This window comes from Pezoporus flaviventris, unplaced genomic scaffold (genome assembly GCF_033815535.1).
Source record: "Pezoporus flaviventris isolate CSIRO_AGI_PZ_B2104156 unplaced genomic scaffold, CSIRO_AGI_Pfla_v1 ptg000081l, whole genome shotgun sequence".
Lineage (NCBI taxonomy): Eukaryota > Metazoa > Chordata > Aves > Psittaciformes > Psittacidae > Pezoporus > Pezoporus flaviventris.
Window position 1 is genome coordinate 643,899 of NW_026892629.1, and position 23,841 is coordinate 667,739.

Genomic DNA, 23,841 nt, shown 5'->3' on the forward strand with positions numbered 1-23,841 from the left:
TAGAGTCCTGCATCTGGGCAGGAACAACCCCAGGTTCCAGTACAGGTTGGGGAATGACCTGTTAGAGAGCAGTGTAGGGGAGAGGGACCTGGGGGTCCTAGTGGACGACAGGATGACCATGAGCCAACACTGTGCCCTTGTGGCCAAGAAGGCCAATGGCATCCTGGGGTGTATTAGAAGGGCGGTGGTTAGTAGGTCGAGAGAGGTCCTCCTTCCCCTCTACTCTGCTCTGGTGAGACCGCATCTGGAATATTGTGTCCAGTTCTGGGCCCCTCAGTTCAAGAAGGACAGGGACCTGCTGGAGAGAGTCCAGTGCAGGGCAACGAAGATGATTAAGGGAGTGGAGCATCTCCCTTATGAGGAAAGACTGAGGGAGCTGGGTCTCTATAGTTTGGAGAAGAGGAGACTGAGGGGTGACCTTATAAGTGTCTATAAATATATAAAGGGGGAGTGTCACGAGGACGGAGCCAGGCTCTACTCAGTGGCAAACAATGATAGGACAAGGGGTAATGGGTACAAACTGGAACACAAGAGGTTCCACTTAAACTTGAGAAGAAACTTCTTCTCAGTGAGGGTGACGGAACACTGGAACAGGCTGCCCAGGGAGGTTGTGGAGTCTCCTTCCCTGGAGACATTCAAAACCCGCCTGGACGCATTCCTGTGTAACATTATCTAGGTGTTCCTGCTCCGGCAGGGGGATTGGACTAGATGATCTTTCGAGGTCCCTTCCAATCTCTAACATACTGTGATACTGTGATACTGTGTAATAGTTAGGGTTGGAAAGGACCTTAAGATCATCTAGTTCCATCCCCCCTGCCATGGGCAGGGACACCTAACGCTAAATCATATCACCCAAGGCCTCATCCAACCTGGTCTTCTAACATACTGTGATACTGTGATATTGTGATATTTACCATAAAATATTCTCTGCCTCATCCGTCCCTTACTGTAACAGCTTTCAGTATGCAGTTGCTGCCTGTCAGCTATTGCTCCAAACAAATACAGCATGGTGCCAAAATATTACTGCAAGCGTTAGCTATGCACTGTCCAAAAAAGTGTGCAGTAGTGACATTTATATATGTTTCTTTTTAATAGGATGTGCAGCACTATGTTTTTTTGTTGCTTATATGGTATGTACAACAGAAAAGAATTTGACAGACTTTTATATTATTTGTTCATATACCTCTGTTTACTTATTGGAAAAATACGTATCTGTGTGTTCTGACACACAGCATCTTCATTAACCTGTAGGTCACCGAGTGAGCCAGGCCCAGTGCACTTGCCATCTACAAAATTAGCAGTTAAATGCCTAGAAATATCACTTCAGTTTGCACTAAAAAAAATGAAGCCTATACCACTCCCTAGACAGAAAGCAGTAAATACACAAAACCGTAAAAACAATGGGAAATCCAAAATCGAAATCACTGCTTCTCCTTACGCAGAGATCAAGAGATCACGATCAGCCATAGGGACTTCCTTCAGATTATAGAAAAGCAGTAAAAAGGAAGAATGCCAGAGGTCTCCAGGGTGCCTCACATCCATGGGATCAGACACACATGCTGTGGGAGGCATCGCTTTTAAGTTCAGCAGTTACAGGAGATGGGTTATGAGGAGTGCCCTGCTCCTTGTATGATCAAAGTCTGAGCATTCACAGTATGTTCCTTCCCATGGATCTCTCCCTAGACAGCCCACAGACAGCACCAGCACTTCCCAGAAGCCAGCAGGATTCATCTAGAGGGGTAAAAACTGAAAGCCCTATTGCCGGAAAAAAGATCTGAGAAGTTTTTGGTTTCTTTAACCAGGAAGAGGGAAGAACATACGATGAGATTGTAAGTATCATGTATGTATTCAAGATAAAAGAGTAATTATTAGTCACACTTAAATGTGAATATATATTCACATCTACTTCACGACTGAAAAGAAGTGATTTATTTTCTCTTAGTCTTTATAAGGGCATCAACAGTAATATTTCCAACTAGCCTACACCAGGTGGGGGTTTTTTTTCAAATTTTTCATTGCAAGCCAGGACTAAATTAGAGCTCTGCTCAAACCAGTATGTTATTCCCTTTGTCAGATCCCAAGACCTCCCCTCCGTATTAGCACCTTTTTTCTCCTGACTCCCAGCCCTTTGCAGCTGGGCTTCTTCCTCCCTCCCTGGCAACTACCTCCTTTCCTCTTCCTCAGGTGCTCAGGCAAGTTACAAGCAGTCACAAACGGGAGATACAAAACTTTGCCTTGACAATTGCTTCTTAATGCAAAGCATAATCACTAGAAGCTTGAAAGTGTAATTGCTAAACAAACTGTTGGACCTTCAGTCTGTTTTGATGAAGACAGTGAATAAATTTTGTTTCAAATGTTACAGGGAGTAGTTTGTGAAGTACACAAGGACACATTGACAGCTCCCTGTGTCTGAACACTGCAGTCAACACAGCATCCACACTGAATGCAACAGGGCCCAAGTCTAAGTGTTCTCTGGTTTTTCTTTTATTTTATTGTTTACACACTGGCTAATGGCTCTGCATCAGTATAAAAAACCTATCAGGTGAAAACAACCCCACACAACAGGATCCCGATGTTTTTTTTTCCTTTTTATATTTGCCCTCCTTTATTTACAACAGTGGCAAAATAACTTCAATCAAAATGAGGTTAAGATTATTTTTAACAGATGTTCACTGCTGGCCTGACCCAAAATCCATTGACGTCAATGAGAAGACTCCATGGGGCTTTGGATTGGGTTCTAATTGTTGGAAAAATTAATGTTATTGTAAACCACTGGTCAGTGCTGTCACATGCTCCCCTTCTGTGCCAATTCTATATGACCGGATAACAGACTCACATAAATCTGTTCCAACTGTTGGCTTAGAGGCTAAGGGACGCAGAGATTTATCTTTTTAATTCTGAAGCACCCCCTGTTCCCCCAGCAAACCCCATGGCACCACTGTATTTACTTGACAGACTCAGCATTATGGACAGTTATTTGTACAATCAGAACCTTTCACAAACACTGAGTGGGAATAATAGAATTATTAATGCTGACTATGTGAAGACAGCTGAACTACAGATATGTATGAGACGAGATACTTTGGTTCCTATACTTTCAATAGATTTATTTTACTTTATTTTTAATACAGAGCTGAAGGAAGGGTTACACTTACTGTTAAGAAGACGGAAGTCTATAAACGGGTAGGAGCCACGGCGCTCGGAGAGAACCCCTGTCTGACCTCTCACCCGTGCATCTCCTGCAAAACACAAAATCCCCAGAGACATTAGAAGGAGCAGCTGCCTTTCTTTGCTGTTTAGATCTAGATCTATTTTCTATTCAAAGTGATGACATTATGCTCCTCCAGTGGGAAAACTAGGGTGCAAAAAATCATCTCCCATGACATCCCTGGGTAATTGGGTAAAGCAGTATAGCTGGTCCTCTTATCAGAACAAAAGCACAACACCCCTCCCCACTTTTATCTTATTTCCAGCTTCTTGCCCAGTAAGTAGACATGCAGGAGTAGCACAGAGGTCTGTTTTTTTTTTGCCCAGACAAGACCAGTTGGGTTCTGACTGTCATGGCATTACTCACAAAAGGCTCACTGCACAACTGACTTCCAAAGGTGTGGGGCTGGTCTCAAAATCATGAGTTGATGAAAAAAATCAAAAAGAAAATACGAGTATTTTTTTAAGGTGGCATTTTGTTTGTGCTTGTTTGACTGTATTTGTTTTACTTTCTGCTCTTTGAGCACACTGGAAAACATCAGCCATCTCAAACACTGAAGCTTCTTTATGTAAGTGAAACCTGATGTTCTCAGATAAGCATTACTCCAGTGCTTTAGGATTTATATTTAAATATGATAAAAGAACAACATAATACTATCACTGTGTAATTCACATTGATTATTTCTCGAATTAACATGTAATATTGATGAAATAGGCAAAACTTGTTTCAGAAGAAAATGCTACTCAGGATAGTAAGAGTTAAAAAACCTCTCTCCAAGTAGATAGGAAGTAGTAGGAAGCAGATGTAATTTTTACGTTTCCATAACCTTAAATATCTTGTACTATAATGTAATAGTTTCTTTACAGGCTAATAACAAAAATAAATATTAAAATTTCTAAAATAAGGTTTTATAGGTTCAGATTAGAGTACTCTAGTTCTTCACAATACCAGTACCTCCTCTACAGAAACATGGGCCATAGTGTAGAAAGCATACCCACTGCACTTCCTCAGACAGCTTATGCTGTAGGACTCTCAAAAATTGCAATAAAATTATGAATTATTAGTTAGCTTCAGTTGTGCTTCCTCTGGGATATGAATATAGCATCTGACTAATCTAAACAAAGATAATTTAAGAATTTGGCTTCTAGTGCTAACTCTTGCTGCTTGTGTTTAAAAACAAGAAAACATCTTGCAGTGCAAAAGAAGGACCTAGTTAGATGCTGTTGTTTTTTTCTATCTAACATTCACTTAAAATGTGCTTACAATTATGTTTAAGGGAAGAAAGCCAAGTAGAACTATTAAGTTAAATATTCGAGGTGGAGAAAAACTTCCGTGCCCTCTAGGGGTCCTTAGAGGTACAAAAGACACAGAAGCATGCTCTCCAATTAAGAATATTTCAAACACTGTCACTTTTGATTATAAATATCAATCTGTTTTCTCTCATCCTGACTTTCGCTTTGTTACTTTGAACACGTGTTCACTCTACTCTGCTCCCACTTGGTAACTGCTCGCTCCAAGGAACCAGCCCGAAAGAACTCAAGCTGTTGTTAACCCCACTTACCCCTCCTGATAGCAGGGGCAGGAGGTGCAAACCTCTGCCTGCTCTTCAGCTGTTGCAGTTCAAAGGTATGGTAATAGCATGGGTCTACCTTCATCAGCAGCTTAAAATCATGTGCAACTTGTGGCAATGGTGGTATATACATCTACTCCCCTGCACTCCTTCTGCTGAAGGGCAGAAGGGTGGAGCAAATAGCTGGAGAGTTTGTAAAACACCAAAGCAAGATTCATCAGCACCCATGAGTCAGAGCTCAAAAGGCAGCACCTGGACTTAAAAGCATTGCTCTCTGCCACAGGTAGACCATCAGATTGGCTGACTCGTGCAGAAAGAGTAAGAATGGCAAGCATATGGTACGTGTTATATAAACTCCAAAAAATCAGACAGGCTTGAGCCTGTCACTAATACAAGCACCAGCAAATTAAGAATGGGTGTAAATTCAAGAGCATGCTTTGATCAAGGCTTTTGTTTTTCTGCATGCACCAATGAATTAACATGAAACTGCAAGTAATCCCTTGCAAGTAATCCCGCTGATCAACATGTCACTCGTGACTAAATCAACAGATCCTTCACAAAAAAAGAGAGAAATTCAAACTTCCAAAAATCTGACACACCCCCACCCCACCCCTCCCCCAAAGATGTAAGATACTGTAAACCGGGAAAGATTGATTTTCTTCCTGGACATGAAATAATGTATCTATCAGATCAAGAAAAGTACCATAGTACTACAGAAGAACAAAATCATACAAAGTTACATATAAAGGTAATGCCCAACTCTGATCTTAATAGCATGATCCCAAATTTTGAGGAAGAGAACGCTAAAGATAGGTAGACAACTGCAACACAGAGGAAAACACAGTATGAGCTTACCAAAAGTAGACGATGCAAGATAAAACTTGATACTTACCTCGAATAAAGTAGCTAACGATTAGACAACAGCAAAAAAATCAACAGTGTAGTGCATTTCAATCATAAGGGCTTTATTAAACATATAAGGCAAGAGATAAGCACAAAAACTGAAGTGGGAAAAGACTGTAAGAAGATAATGTGGTACATTGAAAGGAAACCTTGCTTGGTAACAGCTACTGCGTGATCTTTAGAAGACTGATATCGGGAATGGTCTTAAAATTTTTATTGATGATCTTGACACAGAATTAGGAGAGCACAAGTGAGACAAAGCTGGAGATACCAGGTATATGCAGCTACAAAGTTCACTGCAGCTGTCCCCTTCTGTGCCTCAACTGCTCTATGGCTAGTGCAGCTATGTGTGGCTATGGGCAGCTTCCACTTTCATTTTACTGGTAGTCTAGCTTCCTCTCGTGGTGCTGCTGATGTCTCCTACAGAACTAAAGACTAGCCAACTCGGACAGGCATGTACATTATTCAGGTAAAGTAATTCCAGAGGGAAAGTAAGGGAGGTATTGATGCCATTAGTCAAAGCACTTGGTGTAAGTTCAGCTGAAATACTGCCTCTGAGGAAGCTGAATTCCTCCTGGAAAAAAAATGAAGAGAAGGACCTCTAGGAAGAGGCACTAGAGAGCCATTTCATAAAAGGAAAATCAACCTGGAGTAATGCCCACCATTGATAAGGAGCAGAATGGGAAAAGAACCATTTAGGTGATGAGAAAAATATGATCCCAAAGGAGGAGATAAAAGCAGTTGAAGCAGCTGATGGCATGGGCTTTATACATACAGAAAAATGGACTAAAATAGTTAAGGACTATGCATGACAATTGCTAAACTTGCTACCAGCTATATGTTCTTCAAACTAAGAAAATGTGACTCAGTTTTACTAAACCAGCAAACCAAGGACTTGATGTCATGTAAAATTACTGATGATTCTGACTGGCTATTTGTGTTATTTCACATTTTTTACAGACAATAACATACTCGTCTGTCTCTATCACTATGAGAAACTATATGCACAATAAATCTGCATCCCTACTGCCTAGGTAAAAGCCTGTAAAATCCTTATATTCAAGGATTATTAATTTTACCCTCAGGGAAGGCAAGTTTCTGCTGAGTCAAAGATGTTATCAAGTAGCTCTACCTCATGAATCTGTTATTTCAAAATCCTTCGCCAGGTGCCACCTAGTCTCTTTCTACATCATTAGAAAAAGATTAGTTAGGAAGTAGTGGTGGACTAAATCAACCACACCTGCCCTCCATGCTTTCTTGGCTTTTACTTGGATAACATTTATATTCTTCCCTATTACTTTTAATTACCTCTAAGTACACTCAGCGAAGATACTAAATATAGGGATCACACCAGATGTACACTGTATCGCATGACTTTTAATTTCCAAAGGCAAGGGCTGTTCACAGCAACACACCAGACTTTCTGTTTTGGTTTGACAGAGGACTTTCAGGGCAACCTTGATCAGTCCACCAGGCCTTTACATCTCCTCGCTCTCCACCTTAAAATTAAGCTGAACAATTGTTCTGACAATTTAGGCAATTAGCAGTTTTAGATAAATAATCCTTTTTGGAGTGAAAGGAAGGATTCTGTGGAAACGGGGCAGGAAATTTTGACAGCTCATTGTGTTCCCAAGTGAAACAAGCAGGGTGAAGGGAAATGGCAAGGGTAGGTTCTCCTTTGCTTCTCTGGGCTGAAGATGTGAGGCTTGAACATTTTGCAGGAACAAGCACGAAGGGCTGCACCCCTGCCAGAGACTACTTGCCATGAGAGCTTCCAGCAGGGAGACATCCCAGGGGCCACTAAAGCTCTTGATTTTTACTTTGTCCTTGTTAAAACAGACAAAAACCCTAGACCCAACAAACCAAAGCAACCTACATTAGGTAACAGGAGCCTGTGGGGCACATGCTGTGACTGACATGCACGACAACCTATACACAGGAAAATCAGATACAGGGCAAGACCCATGGTACCACTGTGGCCATAGCCTCAGCATGATTTCAAGATGGGCAGAAGGGTTAAAAAAAAAAGGCAGCTCTTAGCTGCCTGCCACGTCTGGAGGAAAGAGCCATCTGCACCGAGGAAAACAACTTCTCCAAAACTTGTGGGATTCAATTTCAATGAGCAAGCACAACAAATTAGAAGAGAAAACAGGGCCATAGCTGTGACAAAACAACAGAGCAGCTTCATGCAGCAGAAGTTAGGACCAGCCACCAAATTACTGATTTTATTTAGTACACAGCTCCATGTGATAAGCCAGTAATACCACAGCAAATTCTCAAGAGGCTACAAGTGTTTATTCTGCTCAAGCTTCACAATTTTCATCCAAATAAGCTGTTTTAGGACACATACTGCAGTGGTCCCTGGCTCCTTCACTATTTCAGTTATGGAAAGGCTTGGGATTTCTGAGATGAAGGAAAATGAGTTGCTGATGCTTTAAGCATCATTCTGGTTTTGGCGGAAAGCTTTCAAAAAGAGGGAAGTGTTGCTGTGTAAAAGTTACCAAACTCAGATGAAAAGTTAGGTTAAAACCAAGTAGCACAATTACTGGAATTATTTTTAAAATGGTTGTTCATGGTGATTTGTGCTTGTTTGGATTATTTTCATTATGTTGTATTAGTGTTATAAAAGTTACTCTAAATTCTTGTCTGCAAGAAAGCATTTTATGCAGATTTCCTCATGTGCATAAGATCTTCCGTGAACACTTCCTCTGAACAGATGTGGTAAGACTGATGTTAGAGGTTACAAAGACAGGATGACTCTCCTTCCCAGCAGGAGAAAATGAGGCAGCCACCTCACTTCGTCTATTTGTAAGCACTAAATTTTTAAGCATGTAAATATTATCAAATGAGGTTTTCTGTGACATATGATGCACAGTTCTGTTATTTCTGAGAACAGTCCTAAGGAGCTATTAAGTACTGATTTCATCCAATGTGTTTTGCAGTTTCATTCCACAATGCTCTGCAAAGGAAGGTAACTGCTGGTACTCTCTTTTTACAAAAAGGGGATAAAATGACGGTGTACAAACCATAATTTGTTTTTGAGGGGAATTTTACACAGAAAATCATTTAATTTCCCCTGCAGAGTTCCTACCCCATGAATGAATTTTTTTTTTTTTTTTTACCAAGCAATTACTTGAACTTCAGCTCTGAAAATTCCATCTCCAGAACAGAAGCCATTGCAGATGAAACATTTCAGTCATCCTTTGTTTTCTTACAAAACTGTATTTTGGAGTGAATGGTGGTTCTTATGCTCAACAAAAGCTTGCAGCACTGCCTGACTGTACCCACCAACTGTAATTTAATTCCTGCTCTCCTTTACCAACCTAAATCTGTATAACTGCTGCATATTAATCTCTCAGACAGTATTATCACCACTGCTTCTGCCAATCAGTAAAATGCAAGAAAGAAGAGCTGAAAATCTGTTGATGAAACACTCAATCCTAAAAGTCTCTTGGTAAGTTTGCTTTCGCACTGATGCATAGCCTATCTGGACATACAGAGGAAGACCCTAGGATCCACAGGCATGCCTTTAACAGCTGGTCCATTCTGGCAAATGATCACCTAGAGTAAAGTTAAGTGAATAATTTACAGACCCTCTTGAAATCCATCCTTAAACCATAGCAGATCACATCAGTAACTCTGGTGCAAAGATTCTCAACTGAAATATCTTGAGGCAAAGCTATTTCAACATGCAGACTTTGGAAGAAGTGCTTTGCAGACAACTGAAATCCAGGAGGATGAGAAAACTGCAACAGACAAACAGGTAACAGCAGTCATCACAAATTCAGATACTGAGGCACTACATGCACTGCCTCTTTGCAGACTTGTTTATTCTTGAATGAGTAAATGCAGAAACTTCAAAACTAAGTAACTACCTCGGGCTGAAAAAATGGTGAGAGTCGATTCGAATATATCATCCTGCATGTGCCAAAGAAGGTAGCTTTCCAAAATGTCAATGCATTATATTGCACTGAAAATGCTTTCAGTTGTTTCTGAGTTTGATAATGCCTTAAGGTCACATGTGTTTCATGTACTTATATGTGTAAGTCAGTGGAGAGGAGTGGTGTGCCTCTACCCAGTGACTAACTCTTAAAGGGACTGAATTGTCTTTCAGAGTTGCATGTTTTTGACTTTGACTGCAGATGGAGTCTAAGACACTTCTGTTCCTAAGTTAGCTGCCATCATTATGAGCACAGCCTACCCAGGGGAAAAATCCGAGACCTCGACAGCGAGGATCGCATTGAGACAGCTGAGACCACATCAAATCACTTCTTTGGGCAACTTGTTCCAGTGCCTCACCACTCTCACAGTAAAGAACTTCTTCCTTATACCTAACCTGAACTTCACCTGTTTAAGTTTAAACCCATTACCCCTTGTACACTACAGTCCCTGATGAAGAGTTCAGTATCCTTGTAGGCCTCCTTCAGATATTGAAAGGCTGCTGTCTTGAGCGTCCCACTGCTGCTATGATCATGAAAGGCAGCACTTTGGCTGACTTGAGGCTTATCTTACTGCTGCTGCCCAGCAGGGCTCCAGGTAGTAAAAGAGGTCCCAGGGCACTTTGCTGGATCAGACTTGCAGACTTGCAGTGGACAGGATCCTCTTGGTAAACTAGGTATTACCATTTCTAGTGCTAGTCCTAAGAACCACCTGTCTGTATTTTGAAGTTTTTATACTGCATTATTGTTTGGGCTTTATGCTTTTCCATCTCCAAATCTGATCACTGACTTTGCAGGGAAAGCAGATATGAATATATATAGGGCACTTGATAATTTTTGTCTTCCTAACTGGTTAGATAGCTTGTAAATTACTCTGCATTAGAGGATGGGAGCTATGTTAGCAGAATAAGGTTCTTGCATTGCTATCATTGCTATTGTTCTACAGGCCTGCTGGAAAGTGGCAAAACTTAGTGGTTTTCATATGTATGAAATTGAATCTGAAACAACACTTTAAAAACTAAAGGATCCTGAAATGTTAAGAGCTGTAATAAAAGTAATAACAGCTACAGCATGTTCTTAGCAACAGGTAATAGGCTGCATTACCATGGCAACTTTGAAGATAATATCTTACTGTCATGCTACTCCCATCCCTCTCCCAAACAAATTACAGCATAAATAAACCCCGTATTATTAGTTATTTAAATAGTACTTTTTGGATTCTTGTCTTCTGCTAGACTCCAAACTCTTAAAATAAACACATATTTAATAACAAATTTCTAAGACTTGTATGCTTCCAATTCCATATACAAAGGTTTCCAAAGTAGATTTAATAAAATGAATTTCATTTTGTGTAAAAGTACAACAAATCTGTGATTTGTCCAAGACAAATACCAAAAAGAGGTATAGAGTTCAGATCTCTACGCATAGTATGTTAGGCCAACATACTCCCATTGCCAGAGCATAGAAGATACGGATTTTCATCTCTCACAATTACATCAAGACCGTAAGTTATCCGAACCATAAACTGCAACTTCTTAACTCTAATTCTAGATACAGCTACTCTTTCAGAGACCTGTTTGCATCTGGAAGTTTCTTCAAGCTGAATTCTCTCAAATATCTACATCTTATTCTATTACATGGATTTCTGACATGCATTATCAAAGCTTTAAATACTTGTACTGTGAGAACACAACTGGACTTGAATTCACTGGTGAGGGTTTTGCAGTTGAAGAATAGATTCTTCTTCTGCAGGAAGTTGAGGTACTTGCCAAGAACTTATTCAACCAAGTCTGCTTTACTGTCTACATTCTCATTTCTCACCTTCCTATAATATTTGTTAAGTAATATTTTTATTTAACTTTTACTTTTTTATTCTTCTATTTCCTCAAGAACAATTGTTTGCAAGCATATGCATTTTATAGGTTGCACTGATGAGTTACCTGAGCTACAAGGTATCATTCTCATTTTCTGCTAAGGCAGTCTTACGTAGACAAGCAGAAAGTGGTTGATAATACAATCCACGAGTAACTAATATAGCCACTGATTCTAATTTGATGTATTATAAGTACTTAATTTTTGTAAAATAACAACTGCTCTAATGCCATAAATATTAATAGAAAAATGCTGACAATTCCAAAGTGACATAGAATAACAGGAGCTTGGTTTGGGGAAATGTTCAATAATTTGAGTTTAACATTTTTTATTTCTGGAGAGAAAGAGACGGCATTCTTGGATTTAAAATACAGGATGGCAATCATAAGCCCTGAGCTCATTTCCTGGTTTCTTATGGAAAAAAAAATGTTTCCTTTCCATGCCTTGGTTTTCCACTTCTGTGTTTTGTTTGCTCTATGTAGACAGAGAGTTCTCTAATGCAGGGCCTCAGCAGTTAAACAGCATTTTTACCTGCAGTCCTGGTCATGGTTTCTACATCACCACAATGCAAACATTAACTACCTCTTCTTTTCAAACCAGCAACAGTTTAAGTTAGACAACATTCAAAGAAAATGAATGCAGAGGGTCTTACTCATGCATTCAAACCAAAATTTGCTTTCAACTCTTAACAGGACATTTAAGAAAATTTCCATTGCCATTGCTTTGCTCATGAGATTTCTACACCTTCCCTTTGCAAAGGAACTACAAAAGATATGTGTTCAAAATTGTAAGCAGCAGTATAGCAACTCCCATTATAGCAACACATCGCCCACTCCTGAAATGCTTAACATCAGCCAAACCCTGAAGTCTGTCAATAGTTTTTACAGAATGGCAGTTCTGCCAGTGGAGGAGCTGAGGGGGAAAAGTGCAAAACTGTTGGTATTTGCTCCCTTCTCATTTTGCGCTAGAATTGTGTGGCTGTCATTCACCTCACACGAGGAGATTCATTCTCTGCTGATTCAGTCTGTCTCTCAGTATCTAGCACTTGTCTAGAGATCATAGGGTGCTCGCAAAACCCTTTTAACATACATCAGTACAGAGTCAATTTTAGAGCTAAGTGAGGCATGATAAAGTAAATGAGTCTTAATCTTGTGTGCATTAATCACTGAACAATCCTTCCTCATCACTTTCTGCACACTCTTCACCTGCTCTTTTCCAACTCCCCTCCCCACCATATATATATATATATATATATATATGTATACATTCCTAACTCTGGTGTGACCCTTCTTCTTCCTCCATTTTACTTTAGCTCACTAGTAATTCAGCTTCCCTTCTACTCACTGCCTTCTCCCGAGACTGGAGTACTGAGTGGATTTGTAGCAGCAAACCCTGCGATGCTGGCCACTTACTCCTCCCAGTGGGGCTGCCCCAGGGGTCTTCATGGCTAGGAGTAAGCAATGAAAGGGGGAAGGAGGCGAAGGAAGTGCTGAGTTTTGCCTCGGCAGGCACAAGAAAGTGTCTGTAGTATCTGTCAGGAGAATACTTTACTCGCCAGCTGAAGCTTTGCTCTGGTGAAGAGCTTTATCTACGTATGAGACTGAAGGCAGAGATGTTTGAGATAAATGATTTGACTTTTGCTTGTACATCGCATAGTGCAATAAATTCCTTATTGTATTCAAAAGCAGTGTTGTTGGCAAATAGCTAGAAACCTTCTTATTGGTTTTAAATTTAGTTTAGTTTCTCTAAGGAACTTTCACATACTTCCATAAATCAGTGAATTTTTGAACAATAAGGCAAGAGAACTTTGTCCAAAATAAGCACGGGTAACCTTAGTACTATTTGCTTATTGAAGATAAGTATTTCCTGAACTAGCCCATGTCTGATCGTGTATACTTCATTTTTCATTTAGAAAGTGAAGAAATTTCATTCATATATTGTATGACTATTTCATTTATGCATTTTCAGTTTTTCAATAGAAAATACTATTTTGATAAAAACTGCTTTTTCTTCTAAGAATGTTTTTCTGTTTAGACAAAAATAAAAATAGGGTATATACATAATATAAATATTTGGATAGAACATTTTTCATTTTGACGCTAGACACAGGAATAAAGGTGCATAAAGTGGAAGCTGAGCTTGACTGGTCTGCCACTTGGAAAATATTTTTCTCTTCCTGTTTTTTTACACTATATTTTTCAAACAATACATTGGGTCTTAGAAAAAAAAAAAAAAAGAAAAGATAAACCATCAAATCCAGATCCCTAATCTGGCTTGATTTTCGCAAATATACTACCTCTTGCACTTAAACAGATCAGTGATCTGGACCATCTTTGCTGTGTACTATGCATTTAAAATTTCAAACTTTAGAAAAAGGTGGCATAAGAGAAAGTTCTGGATCACCCTCATGTTACTAAAACTCTAGCCTCCTCTCTGTGCCCAGTTCACTGTCATGGCTCAGTTTCTTTAAATATTTACTGTCTGAAGTACAATGAAATAGCAGTTCACCTTCTTCATTCATGGCACATTCTTAAGACAAGTAAGCATGAGCTGGCTCCGTGAAAAATAATTAGCTATGTATTCCTGCAATTACAAAGCAGTTGATAAACACAATCAGCTGCTTGTCATTGGCAAAGACTGGCATTTCTCCAGAACCTGGTTTTACGCTTCCCCTCAGCTGAGATGGCTGAGCCCTAACCAGGATGCTGAGCAGCAGCAGCAGGAGCAGCTGCCACTCGAGCTTCTTCCCCAGAAGATGTGCTGGCAACCATGGCTTCACTGAGCCCATCAAATGTGTAAGCTGCTGCCAGTAGCCTTTGCCCGACTTGTTCTGGTGAATGTGGGGTTCTACCCCAGCTCCTTATTCCAGAAACTGCAAAACCTTAATAACTGAAATGGAGAGCACCTAGCAACATATGCAGAGAGGGTTAAACATAGCTCCCTGTAACCAGAGCGCCTTTCAATGACAGCTGACATCACCACCTTCTTTCCTCATCTCATAATTATGTACACTTAGTCTTGATTTCCCTTTGATACTGAAGTTACAAATAGCAGTGTCACATAAGGCACCTGCACCAAACACTACCCTTTGAGAGCAAAGGCCAGGCATACCTGAAGGAAGGAAAACCCTGCCTTGTCCTGTAAACAGAAATGGATCATGCCTGACCCATCACTGAAGAGAATGGACAGAGAAGGGAGGGAAAGACTTTTTCTCCTTCCTCCTACTCTATACATCCTTCCACAAGAAGTAGGAAAAACCCCTGGATTTCAGAGAGAGAGAGCAACTTGCTGCTCAACCCTTGCATCAATATGTGTTTGTTTAATAATCTTAGAAAACCACCACGAATGCACAGAAAGATGAATCAACATTGTAAAATCATACTACTAATTAATCTGCTAACTGGCTTAACCCAGAAGCCTCCACTTATGAACCACTGCTCTGGAGCTACACCTACAAGCCAGGTCTGCAATTTGGACCCACCACCGACATAAACCTTGCCAAAGCTGTACCTATTCTGTCAGTGTTGAGAACACTGCTGGAGAGCATGTGCAGGAACCCCATGCACAACAGAGCCAGAGAGGCAGCTTCCCAGGGATGCTGCCAGTCCACAGAATGCTGGCATTGTACCCATCATACCCCTTCCAGAGGCGAAGACACCATATCAGAACTTCCTATTTAATGCCTTCCAATTACTTCATCATTTAAGAAGTGTCACTAGTAAACACATTTAATTGTGCTACCTACATTATATTTGAAGATAACTAAAAGACCTGTGCATTTTATCCTGGTTTTTGTTAATATAGAAAAAACAACAAACCAGCACCAAAATTAGTATGACTATTTCAAACTATTTTACAGCAGAAGTGCCTGGTCCTCTCACTGACAGTGTATGCTGCAATGCTGCCTTTCTCCACAAACAGGGCTGGAAACAGAAGCCGTTGCTTTTGTCTCCTGTGTTTTAACATGTTCTTAGGGAATTCAAATAATTGCTAAAATATTTCAGAAAGAGGAAGAAACTGCAATTTAAAACTTCTAATACAACAAACAAACAGACTTTTTTGGGTGGAGGCAGTATAATACTGTTGATGCTTTTATAAATCCCAGAGGAACAATAAACTCTACAAATAATAATTTAATTTTGCTTTGTCTCAGAATTTACCTTTAAATTACAGCTTAACAACCCAAGTGTTCTGTCTTAAATATTCATTGAACAAATCCTTTTCTGAGCAATCCAACCCCTCAGGCTCCCCCTCAAACAGTACTTTAAAGGAGAAAGAGTAAGACCGTGCTTCAGTATTTGATCTTCACAACCCCCTGTAAATTCCAATAGAGAATAACTCTGGCAGAGACTTTTTGGCATGTGCATGTGAAGGCAAATAAAAAGTATTTCTCGACTCATCATACTCTTGTACAATTCATCCTAAGCAGGGATTTTCTTTTCTTTTCTTTTTTTTTTTTTGGTGTGTTTGTTCTGGGAATTCCAAGACATAACACAGGAACAGAAGTTAAGATTGCTGCCTTTTTCTTCAAAACAGATTAGCCTGAATAACACTGAGTATATCTTAAAGTAACTTCCAGAATAAACTTGTGTTTTTCCTAGATTCTACCTTAACAGTACATTCAGCAGCCGGTTAACAAAGACAAATCAAGAACTCTATGAAAAATAACCTTAAGTATTTAGATTTTGCATACAAATGTTATCTAAACCAAAGGTTCTGCAAATTAGCTTTTGAATTTATTACAGAAAAACAATTCAGAAACTCTGCTAGAAAACTCTCAAGACCCTTCTACCCCCAAATATCTGGCAGGGTCTCACTGAACCAGTGAAACACTTTAAACACCTGAAAATTTTGAAAAAGTTAAATTTTGATTTGGTTCTACACTGAAGAGAAAGTCCATGAAGATTTGTAAGCATCAGCTCATCATTATCACATTACTGAGAAACGTCATAAAATTCTGTCTGCGGCTGTGAAAATGACTAATGTTTTGGACCAAGCTTTAATACTAGATGGATATTACTGGGGAAAATGCTGTATACTCTGTTAGCTCCCACACAAGTATAGCATAATCTAAACTGTATTCATGGATATTCAAACACAGATCCTAGATTAACTACATGGAGAAAAACACGGATTAAAATTCTAACAGCAAACAGAAGCTTGCTTGACATCCTAACAAAGGATGCATATTCCAGTTTACCTTAAAGTAAGCTTCCTGCTTTATTCCTCCCCAAAACCTAACAGCAGAGTAATTATCTCTCCAGAATGCAACAGGATCCATTGCAGCAAGAAGGGATTATTACAGAGAAAAATAAATCACTTCATCCAGCATAATTCGTGTGGCAAGTATACTGCAGCTGTGAGCTCATACTTCGTCTGTCATTTCAGCATGAGATGCTCCTATTCTCCATTTTTATGAAATTAAATGAAGAACAGATTTTCCTAGATTTCAGGTATCAGACACTCGTGCATTGAGTCCTTATGTTGGCTCACACAGTTGCTCTGAGATCTACCGTCCCCCCTCCAGGTGTGTTAGCAGCCTTGGATGCAGATGGCTGATGGGCAGGGAGATCTCATGTGCACAAGGGCTGGTGGAAGTGCTTACAAGCCATTACTCCCCACAACACAGCTGAAGAGCCTGTCCTGCTTTTTCACCTAAAAAGACAAATCTCATTTTCCTGAACTGGTGTTCCATCCATATATGAAAGGGGAGAATAAGTTCAACTCTGTGGAAACAGGAATGAGGTTAATATCGAATTTCCAAAATGGAATATATGGAACCGTTAGTAAAATGTAAACCTTGTATCCACCCTCAGCACAACGAGACATGCGAAGGAAAAATACTGTCTTATACACTTATACCTATTGGGATTCAGCAGATTCTGGGTACAGAATGTTTGTCCTTCAGATACGGATCCCCCTTTTTTTTTTTTTTTTTTTTGTAGGACTAGTCTGATGAGATACATGATGAAGAAACTGAACTGTATTTTAGAAAATCACCGATTTTGGTAGGGTAGGAAATCATTGCTTTCAGCAGTACTTAGTCCAGCTGTTGTAAAAGGTATGATAATACAAAATGAGATTCTTAAAGCATAGGTAGGTACACCAGACTAGTGCAGAGGCTGTTACTTGAGTTTTTTCTGCAAGTACTGGAATAAGGCACTGGAAAAGAAGCAACTTTGACAATAATCTCTGTACCACTACTTACCATCATCAGAAAATATGCATGTCACAAAGAGAAATAGTAGCCATAGAGTACAACTGTTTTCTTTACACTACATTTAGGAGAATGCTGAGGGAGTGGGGGGAGATTAAAGTCAACTATGCTACAGCTTTCTGCACTGTTTAGTTCAAACCTGAATTCTTTTTTCCTTGAGATTTTATGTGCTAATTCTTACTGTATTTTCTGTTGAACTCAAATAGATTTTAGCTCTCATGAAATGTCACCTAATCAATAGCGGAGCACGTAGTGTTATGAGAACTTTCCTATAAATATTAACAATACATGCAGTAAAAACAAACATACCAAAAAACCCCCTCCTACACTACAGCGTATCTTCAAATATCTTCAGATGACTTCACATCCTATTCCTTGCAGGGCAATATTGTCCCTGACCAACACAGGCTTACACATTTGATAGATTCTGAGAAGAAATTCTTTAACAATCTTAATTCTCTAATCTTAACAACAGCAATAAATAAGACAGGTGTGAAATATATTCATTTTACTGAAAGCTGTTATGCACATCTGAGAAAGTTTCATCTCTACCCATTCTTCAGAGGCTTTTATTATTTAAACAGTACAATAAACTTTCAATAAGACCTTCTGTTTTTCTGTCACATTAATATGAATTCTTACTCTACTTAATGAATTTGAGGGGTTTTTCCCCTCCCAGTGTATTTTTTTGCAAAATAGCAGGCACTTAACATTTCAGATTTATCATAATTAATTTTATACCCAAAGACTGCCAATGACATGTTTGCTATTCTATTGCTTTTAAGAGGAAAAGTGAGTTTATATAAACAGCCCTACATCATCTGCCTGGCAAGCTATCTGCTCCATCTGTGAGCAGTCCTTTAGTTTGGAAGTTCCTGCCTAATTGCTGCACACAGATGTTCTCCTGCTGTAGCTGTAGACAACACAGAGGCTCCTGCCATGTTAACCAGCTTAAAGATGTTCCTTTAATTCAAAAGTCTAAAAACCCTTACACACAGCAGAAACACAAGGTCTCACTTTACCTCCAAAGTCACATTTTCCTAAATGCAATGTTTCTTAATATCCCTTCTAGCTCCTCAGTGGCATTTTCTTTGCCAGGAGACCCCCAGACAACTTGCCTGTTATTATTCTGCATTGTACAGCTCATAGTAGAGCTTTTCTATTATTATGTTAATTTGTCCCCCTATCATGAATCCATACTGCTCTGGGTATACATACCTAACATGTTACTAGTGTATCCACATGAGTGAGAACTAGTCAATTTGCATCAATATACTTTTAATAGTATTACAAATACCTTTGCTCTCTTACAGGAGGAAGAAGTTTCTACCCTTTAAGAGCACTGGTTAAACAAGCTTTGCAATGAGTTCTCTAACTTCTCTGTATGCTACTCTGTGAAGCTATCAGTCATCTTGATACACTTTCCTACTGCTTTTTCCCCCAGTCCAGACTCCTCAGGAAATATTTCCCTCAGTATCACTGGGAGATGGAACCACATGCAGCAGCAGTCCTCATGTTCTCAGATACCTCCTTCAGTCCTCTCTAAAATGCACGTCTTATACTGGCACAATACATCTGTCTGTTTTTGCTTCATATAAAGAAGCGCTTTTCATCCCTTCAACAGTTACTGTAACATTTTTTATTGGCTTGTCTTTCCCATGATAATTTACTAAGCCCCTACTCTTTTATTCTCTTCACTATCTTCAGGACATAAATCCACTCCTTCCATAAACGTAAATCCATCCAATGGTTCTATAAATCTGTTACATACCACCAACTGTAGTAGCAAGTTCATTTTTGAAAACTGCCTTTATTTCTCTGTTTGAAGAGGGACTCATCACTCAGCTTACTTTTCCAGTACCTTTAATAACACCTCATCTTCTGTCTTTCCTTTATGATTTCGCCCTACGTATACTACAGCAAGGAAGGCCCAGTCAGCTCCCAACTTTATTAACCACTCAGTATTAACCACTCAGTTGTACATGCCATCCACATTATCTTTTCTTTTTTTTTTTTTCTCACTCTTTTCCTGACATGTGGAAATTCAGCTTAGCTTGGTGACGATGTTTAACCTCTACTCATCCAAGCAGTGGTCCCCTTTTCAGATGGTTTTGAGAGACCACCATCGTACTACACTTGTCAGAGACTACTTTTCACTGATGTAGCCTGGGACAATGCCTCAAACACTCTTATGTCCTCCCACACAAGTCAGAAGACTCCAGCTTGAATTCAAGAAGAGGATGTCCACTGAGGCTGTGCAGTCTCCATCCTCAGAGGTTCCTAAGACCTGGCTGACCAATGCCCTGAGCAACTCAGTCTGAGCTCACAGCTGAGCCTGCTTGGAGAAACATGTGTGGTTCTCAGTATTTTAACTCTATGTTGTGCCTCTGGGATTGTCTGAGAGCAGAGGGTGGAGTTGCAGGCAGCTCTGTGTGACTCTTTACCACTGCAGCTGTTCCTGCTTCTGGAAAGGAAAAAATGTCTTGCTTTAAACATTTAACAGGCTCTTCCTTCTCCACTTCGGGTGATTTAAAAATTATTACTTTCTTTCATGCATTTGTATATCCTCCATATTCTCTGAGAGTTCTGGTCCCATCACTCATCCACATTCTCCAGGTCAGTGGCCCCGCTAATCATTCCTTCTACACCACATTTAATCCCACCAAATCTCATTTCTGCTGAAGATTTCAAGAGAGTTCATTTCTGAGATTAACTTATCAAGAAAACTTCTGGTGGCAATGTTGATTTAATTTTCATCTTTGCTTTGGCAGGAAGCAGAACAACATCCTGTACATTACAAACCTCTCCTGCTGTAAGACCACATTCCATTCCCTGAATTTCTTTTAGTGAAGCTGCTTTTCAAACTGTTCCCTCCTCCTCTGGTTGTCATTCCACGTGCAGCGGCAGCACAGGCTGTCTGCAGGTTGAAAACAGACAAGGCACGCGCACCACTGGGCACCATCTGATCCAGTGGAGGTCTTGAGTTCAGGCAGCCATGTGTGACCTGTCATTGCTCTTCTCCTCAACAAATATTCAGCACCCCTCTTCTTCTTCACTACTGTTCATCTGTTTGTTTTCTGATCCTTCCCTCTACACTCCAGGTTCAGACAGTACTGAAAAATGCCTCTTTAATATTGATCCATCTGCATCAGGAATGGAACAGGCCAGAAGCCCTGCTAGAAATCTCACTTGAATGTTAACCTCTGTTCAGAGCCATTGAACTGTTAGGCTGCCAAATTCCTGAAGAGAATATGGTTGTTATTAAAACCCTATCTTCTCATCTACAAGACCTTATGTGAAGTTCTGTAATTGCTAGTTTTGGGGACACATTTCACACCACAATTTAGCCTCACGTTCTCCAAGCCAATGAACATTTTTATTGGCTCTGTGAGGTGTTAGGCCTTCAACAACGTGCAGGTGGTGGGGTGGTGGTGTTCCAAGCTTCAGCCCCTGTTGCTAATTGTTTGGATTTTATTTATGTCTTGATTTTTTAGTAACTTTCCCACAGCCTGCTCTCATTAAACTGTTGAGGCACATGTAATATCTTGCTATATAGGATGCATATATCTTGTTTCCCAGATCTCTCTCACCGAAAGAGCAACTAGTCACCAGCAGGACAAAGTTTTGAGCAGCAGTTTCCTTAACCAACACAGCTACTGAAATTCACTACATATGTTCACAAAAATAATTCAAATCTTGTGAGAAAAGTTCCTTCAACTACTCGCTCATCTCAGTTGCATGACAACAGATCCATACTCTGTAACTGGAGCTACTCAGCTAGGCAGATTTATGCCAGTAATTTATAAGAGCTTGGAAAATATGAAATTCTCAGGTTCCACTTGGGTATTTGGCATCTTTCAGACAACATGCCATCATAAGACATTACACCATGCTTTGATCTGTGAAGTTTCCCATGCATTGAGTGATTTTTAGAATGCAATTGCTTTAGAGCACATGATCTTTTTTTTTTTTTTAACTCCCACAGTTAAAAATAAATGCTTTAAACCCCTGAAATAGATAATACGTGTGATGTACCCAACAGCAAGACCAGTAAAGTCAAGCACATTAGTCTCATCATAAGCTACAAGTCAAAGACAATTCAAGATAGCAGCTGGAGAGAATGGTACTAAACTAGTATGTATTTTACTCAGTTTGGCTAAGCCATTCTGCTCTTATATCATCCAAAAGTTCCTGTCCCTCATCTGCCTCCAGTGTTCTACTGCTGCAAATATTTGTGTGGTAGCCATGATGAAAACCACCTCATCTGAAAAGAAACAAAAGCAGTCTGGCACAGATTTCAGTGTCTCAACCACATCAGTTTCCCAATTATCATCAGCATTCCCAGTTACCAGTATACCAATTACCAGGGCATCAGCACAGCAATGAGAACCAGTGAAGTGAACATCACCATGAGAAACACTTACATGGCAATTCTGCCCAGGAGTAAAACCCAAGTACTTTGTCTTTGGTTTTGGTTTGGTTTTTGTCGTCTGGGTTTTTTTTTTAAACCATGGGATAGATCACACACATTAATTATTCCAATGGCAAACTATCACCGCATGGCAATGATCCAGGACTTCTCTAAAGGCTACATTAGCAAAGCAACAAGTAGCAAAGTTTCCCATGAATTAAATCAGACTGGTATAGCATCGGTATACCATTCAGCCAGGTACCTAAACAATGGGAAGAAAAGCAAAGCACAAAGAGAAATTAAATGCAAATATGTATTTACACATATTTAAAAAAAAAAAACCTGTATTTAAGTATATAAATATATATTTAAACACATTTTAAAGATTTTTAAGATGTGATGCCTCCTAGCAGAGAATTTATGAGGTAGTCGAAATAATTTCAGTGTAAATTTTTTTATCAAAAGAAACAAAGGTTTAAACATTGCAAATATTTCAGGAAAATGCCCCTTTCCCCAAATTTTATTTTACAGTGTGATTCTGAGATGAAAAAAAGATTGAAATCCAGAAAATAAACTGTCCTCTCACTCTCATTTAAACTTTTATTCACTTGGAAAACAGATGTTTGAGGATAAACTGAAAGAAAACACATATGCCATGACCCTTTTATGTCTTCAAGAAACACTGGAGAATTTTTATGTGAGTAGTGATTAAGATCATAAAATATGCACTTTTTTCAACTAGTATTGTTAGGGGTTGCTTTCCTTCACAAAGCCTTCTACAAATGGTGAGATGGACCCTATCCAGTCCTAAATACAGGATGAAGCCAGCCTTTTCCAGTTACGGCAAGCAGGGCATGAATGTATCTACACTCAGTTCATTCTCATGTAGCTGTTAAATATAAAATCTATTTCACAGATGGGAAACTGATGCTGGAAACTGAAACTAACTACTGAGAATATAAGGTTTTTAAACCATCAAGTCCAAAGTCCTTCATGTCAAACATTGTTCATCCTTTATCTATATGCTAACTAAAATATTCAGTTTTAACTAAGATGTTTCAATCTCCAAGAGACTTCTGCACTTCAGGACAAAGGTGAAGAATAGGATAGCACTTCAGGTTCTTAGTATCCATTATCCCTGCACCAAGTAGATAACTGATGTGTCCGGGTGATTGCAACAGACGAACAAATGAAAATCATCATGAGCCCCAAATGTGATTTGTTTTAAAGTAAATTAATACTGAAATTGAAAAAGGCCCTGTATTTATACCCAGGTCACTAGTGACCCTACAATGTAACTCTGGGTTTCCATGCCACAAAATATCACTACAACAAACACAGCAAAGTGCAGGGCTGGAACTGAGTTGGGGGGGGGGGGGGGGGGGGGGGTCTAAGGCATGGGCGGCTCCTGGTTCTGGGCTCCAGTCCACAAATGGGCAGAGTAACTGCCTAGTGCCACTTTCTTTTCCCACTTAGATGCTACAAAAGGTGAGTCTAATTGCAAGTGCAACTGAAGTTTTCCATCTATCAGGTCAATGCACACTGCCCTACAGTTATTTTTCACAATCTGTAAGGTAGAGGTAGGAGGCGAGTGGCGTTAAATGAAACCCACTCATAACTAAGGGAAGTAAGTGCTGATCCAGAGAACTGAAAAATCAGATGAAAATTAATAGAACAGCCAGAAGGAAATGGCATTATGTCCTTGAAGCAAGAGAGCATTCA

General features: G+C 39.6%; 1 protein-coding gene across 5 annotated transcripts in view; it reads right to left on the bottom strand.

The window, feature by feature from the left end:
• PDE7B (phosphodiesterase 7B) overlaps window positions 1-23,841 on the bottom strand; it is a 174,774-nt gene that overhangs the window by 32,263 nt on the left and 118,670 nt on the right. For all 5 annotated transcript variants that reach the window (XM_061474940.1, XM_061474942.1, XM_061474939.1 and 2 more), the window contains one exon: window positions 3,156-3,239. In XM_061474940.1, coding sequence (XP_061330924.1) covers window positions 3,156-3,239 — 84 coding nt within the window. The remainder of the gene's footprint in view (window positions 1-3,155; window positions 3,240-23,841) is intronic.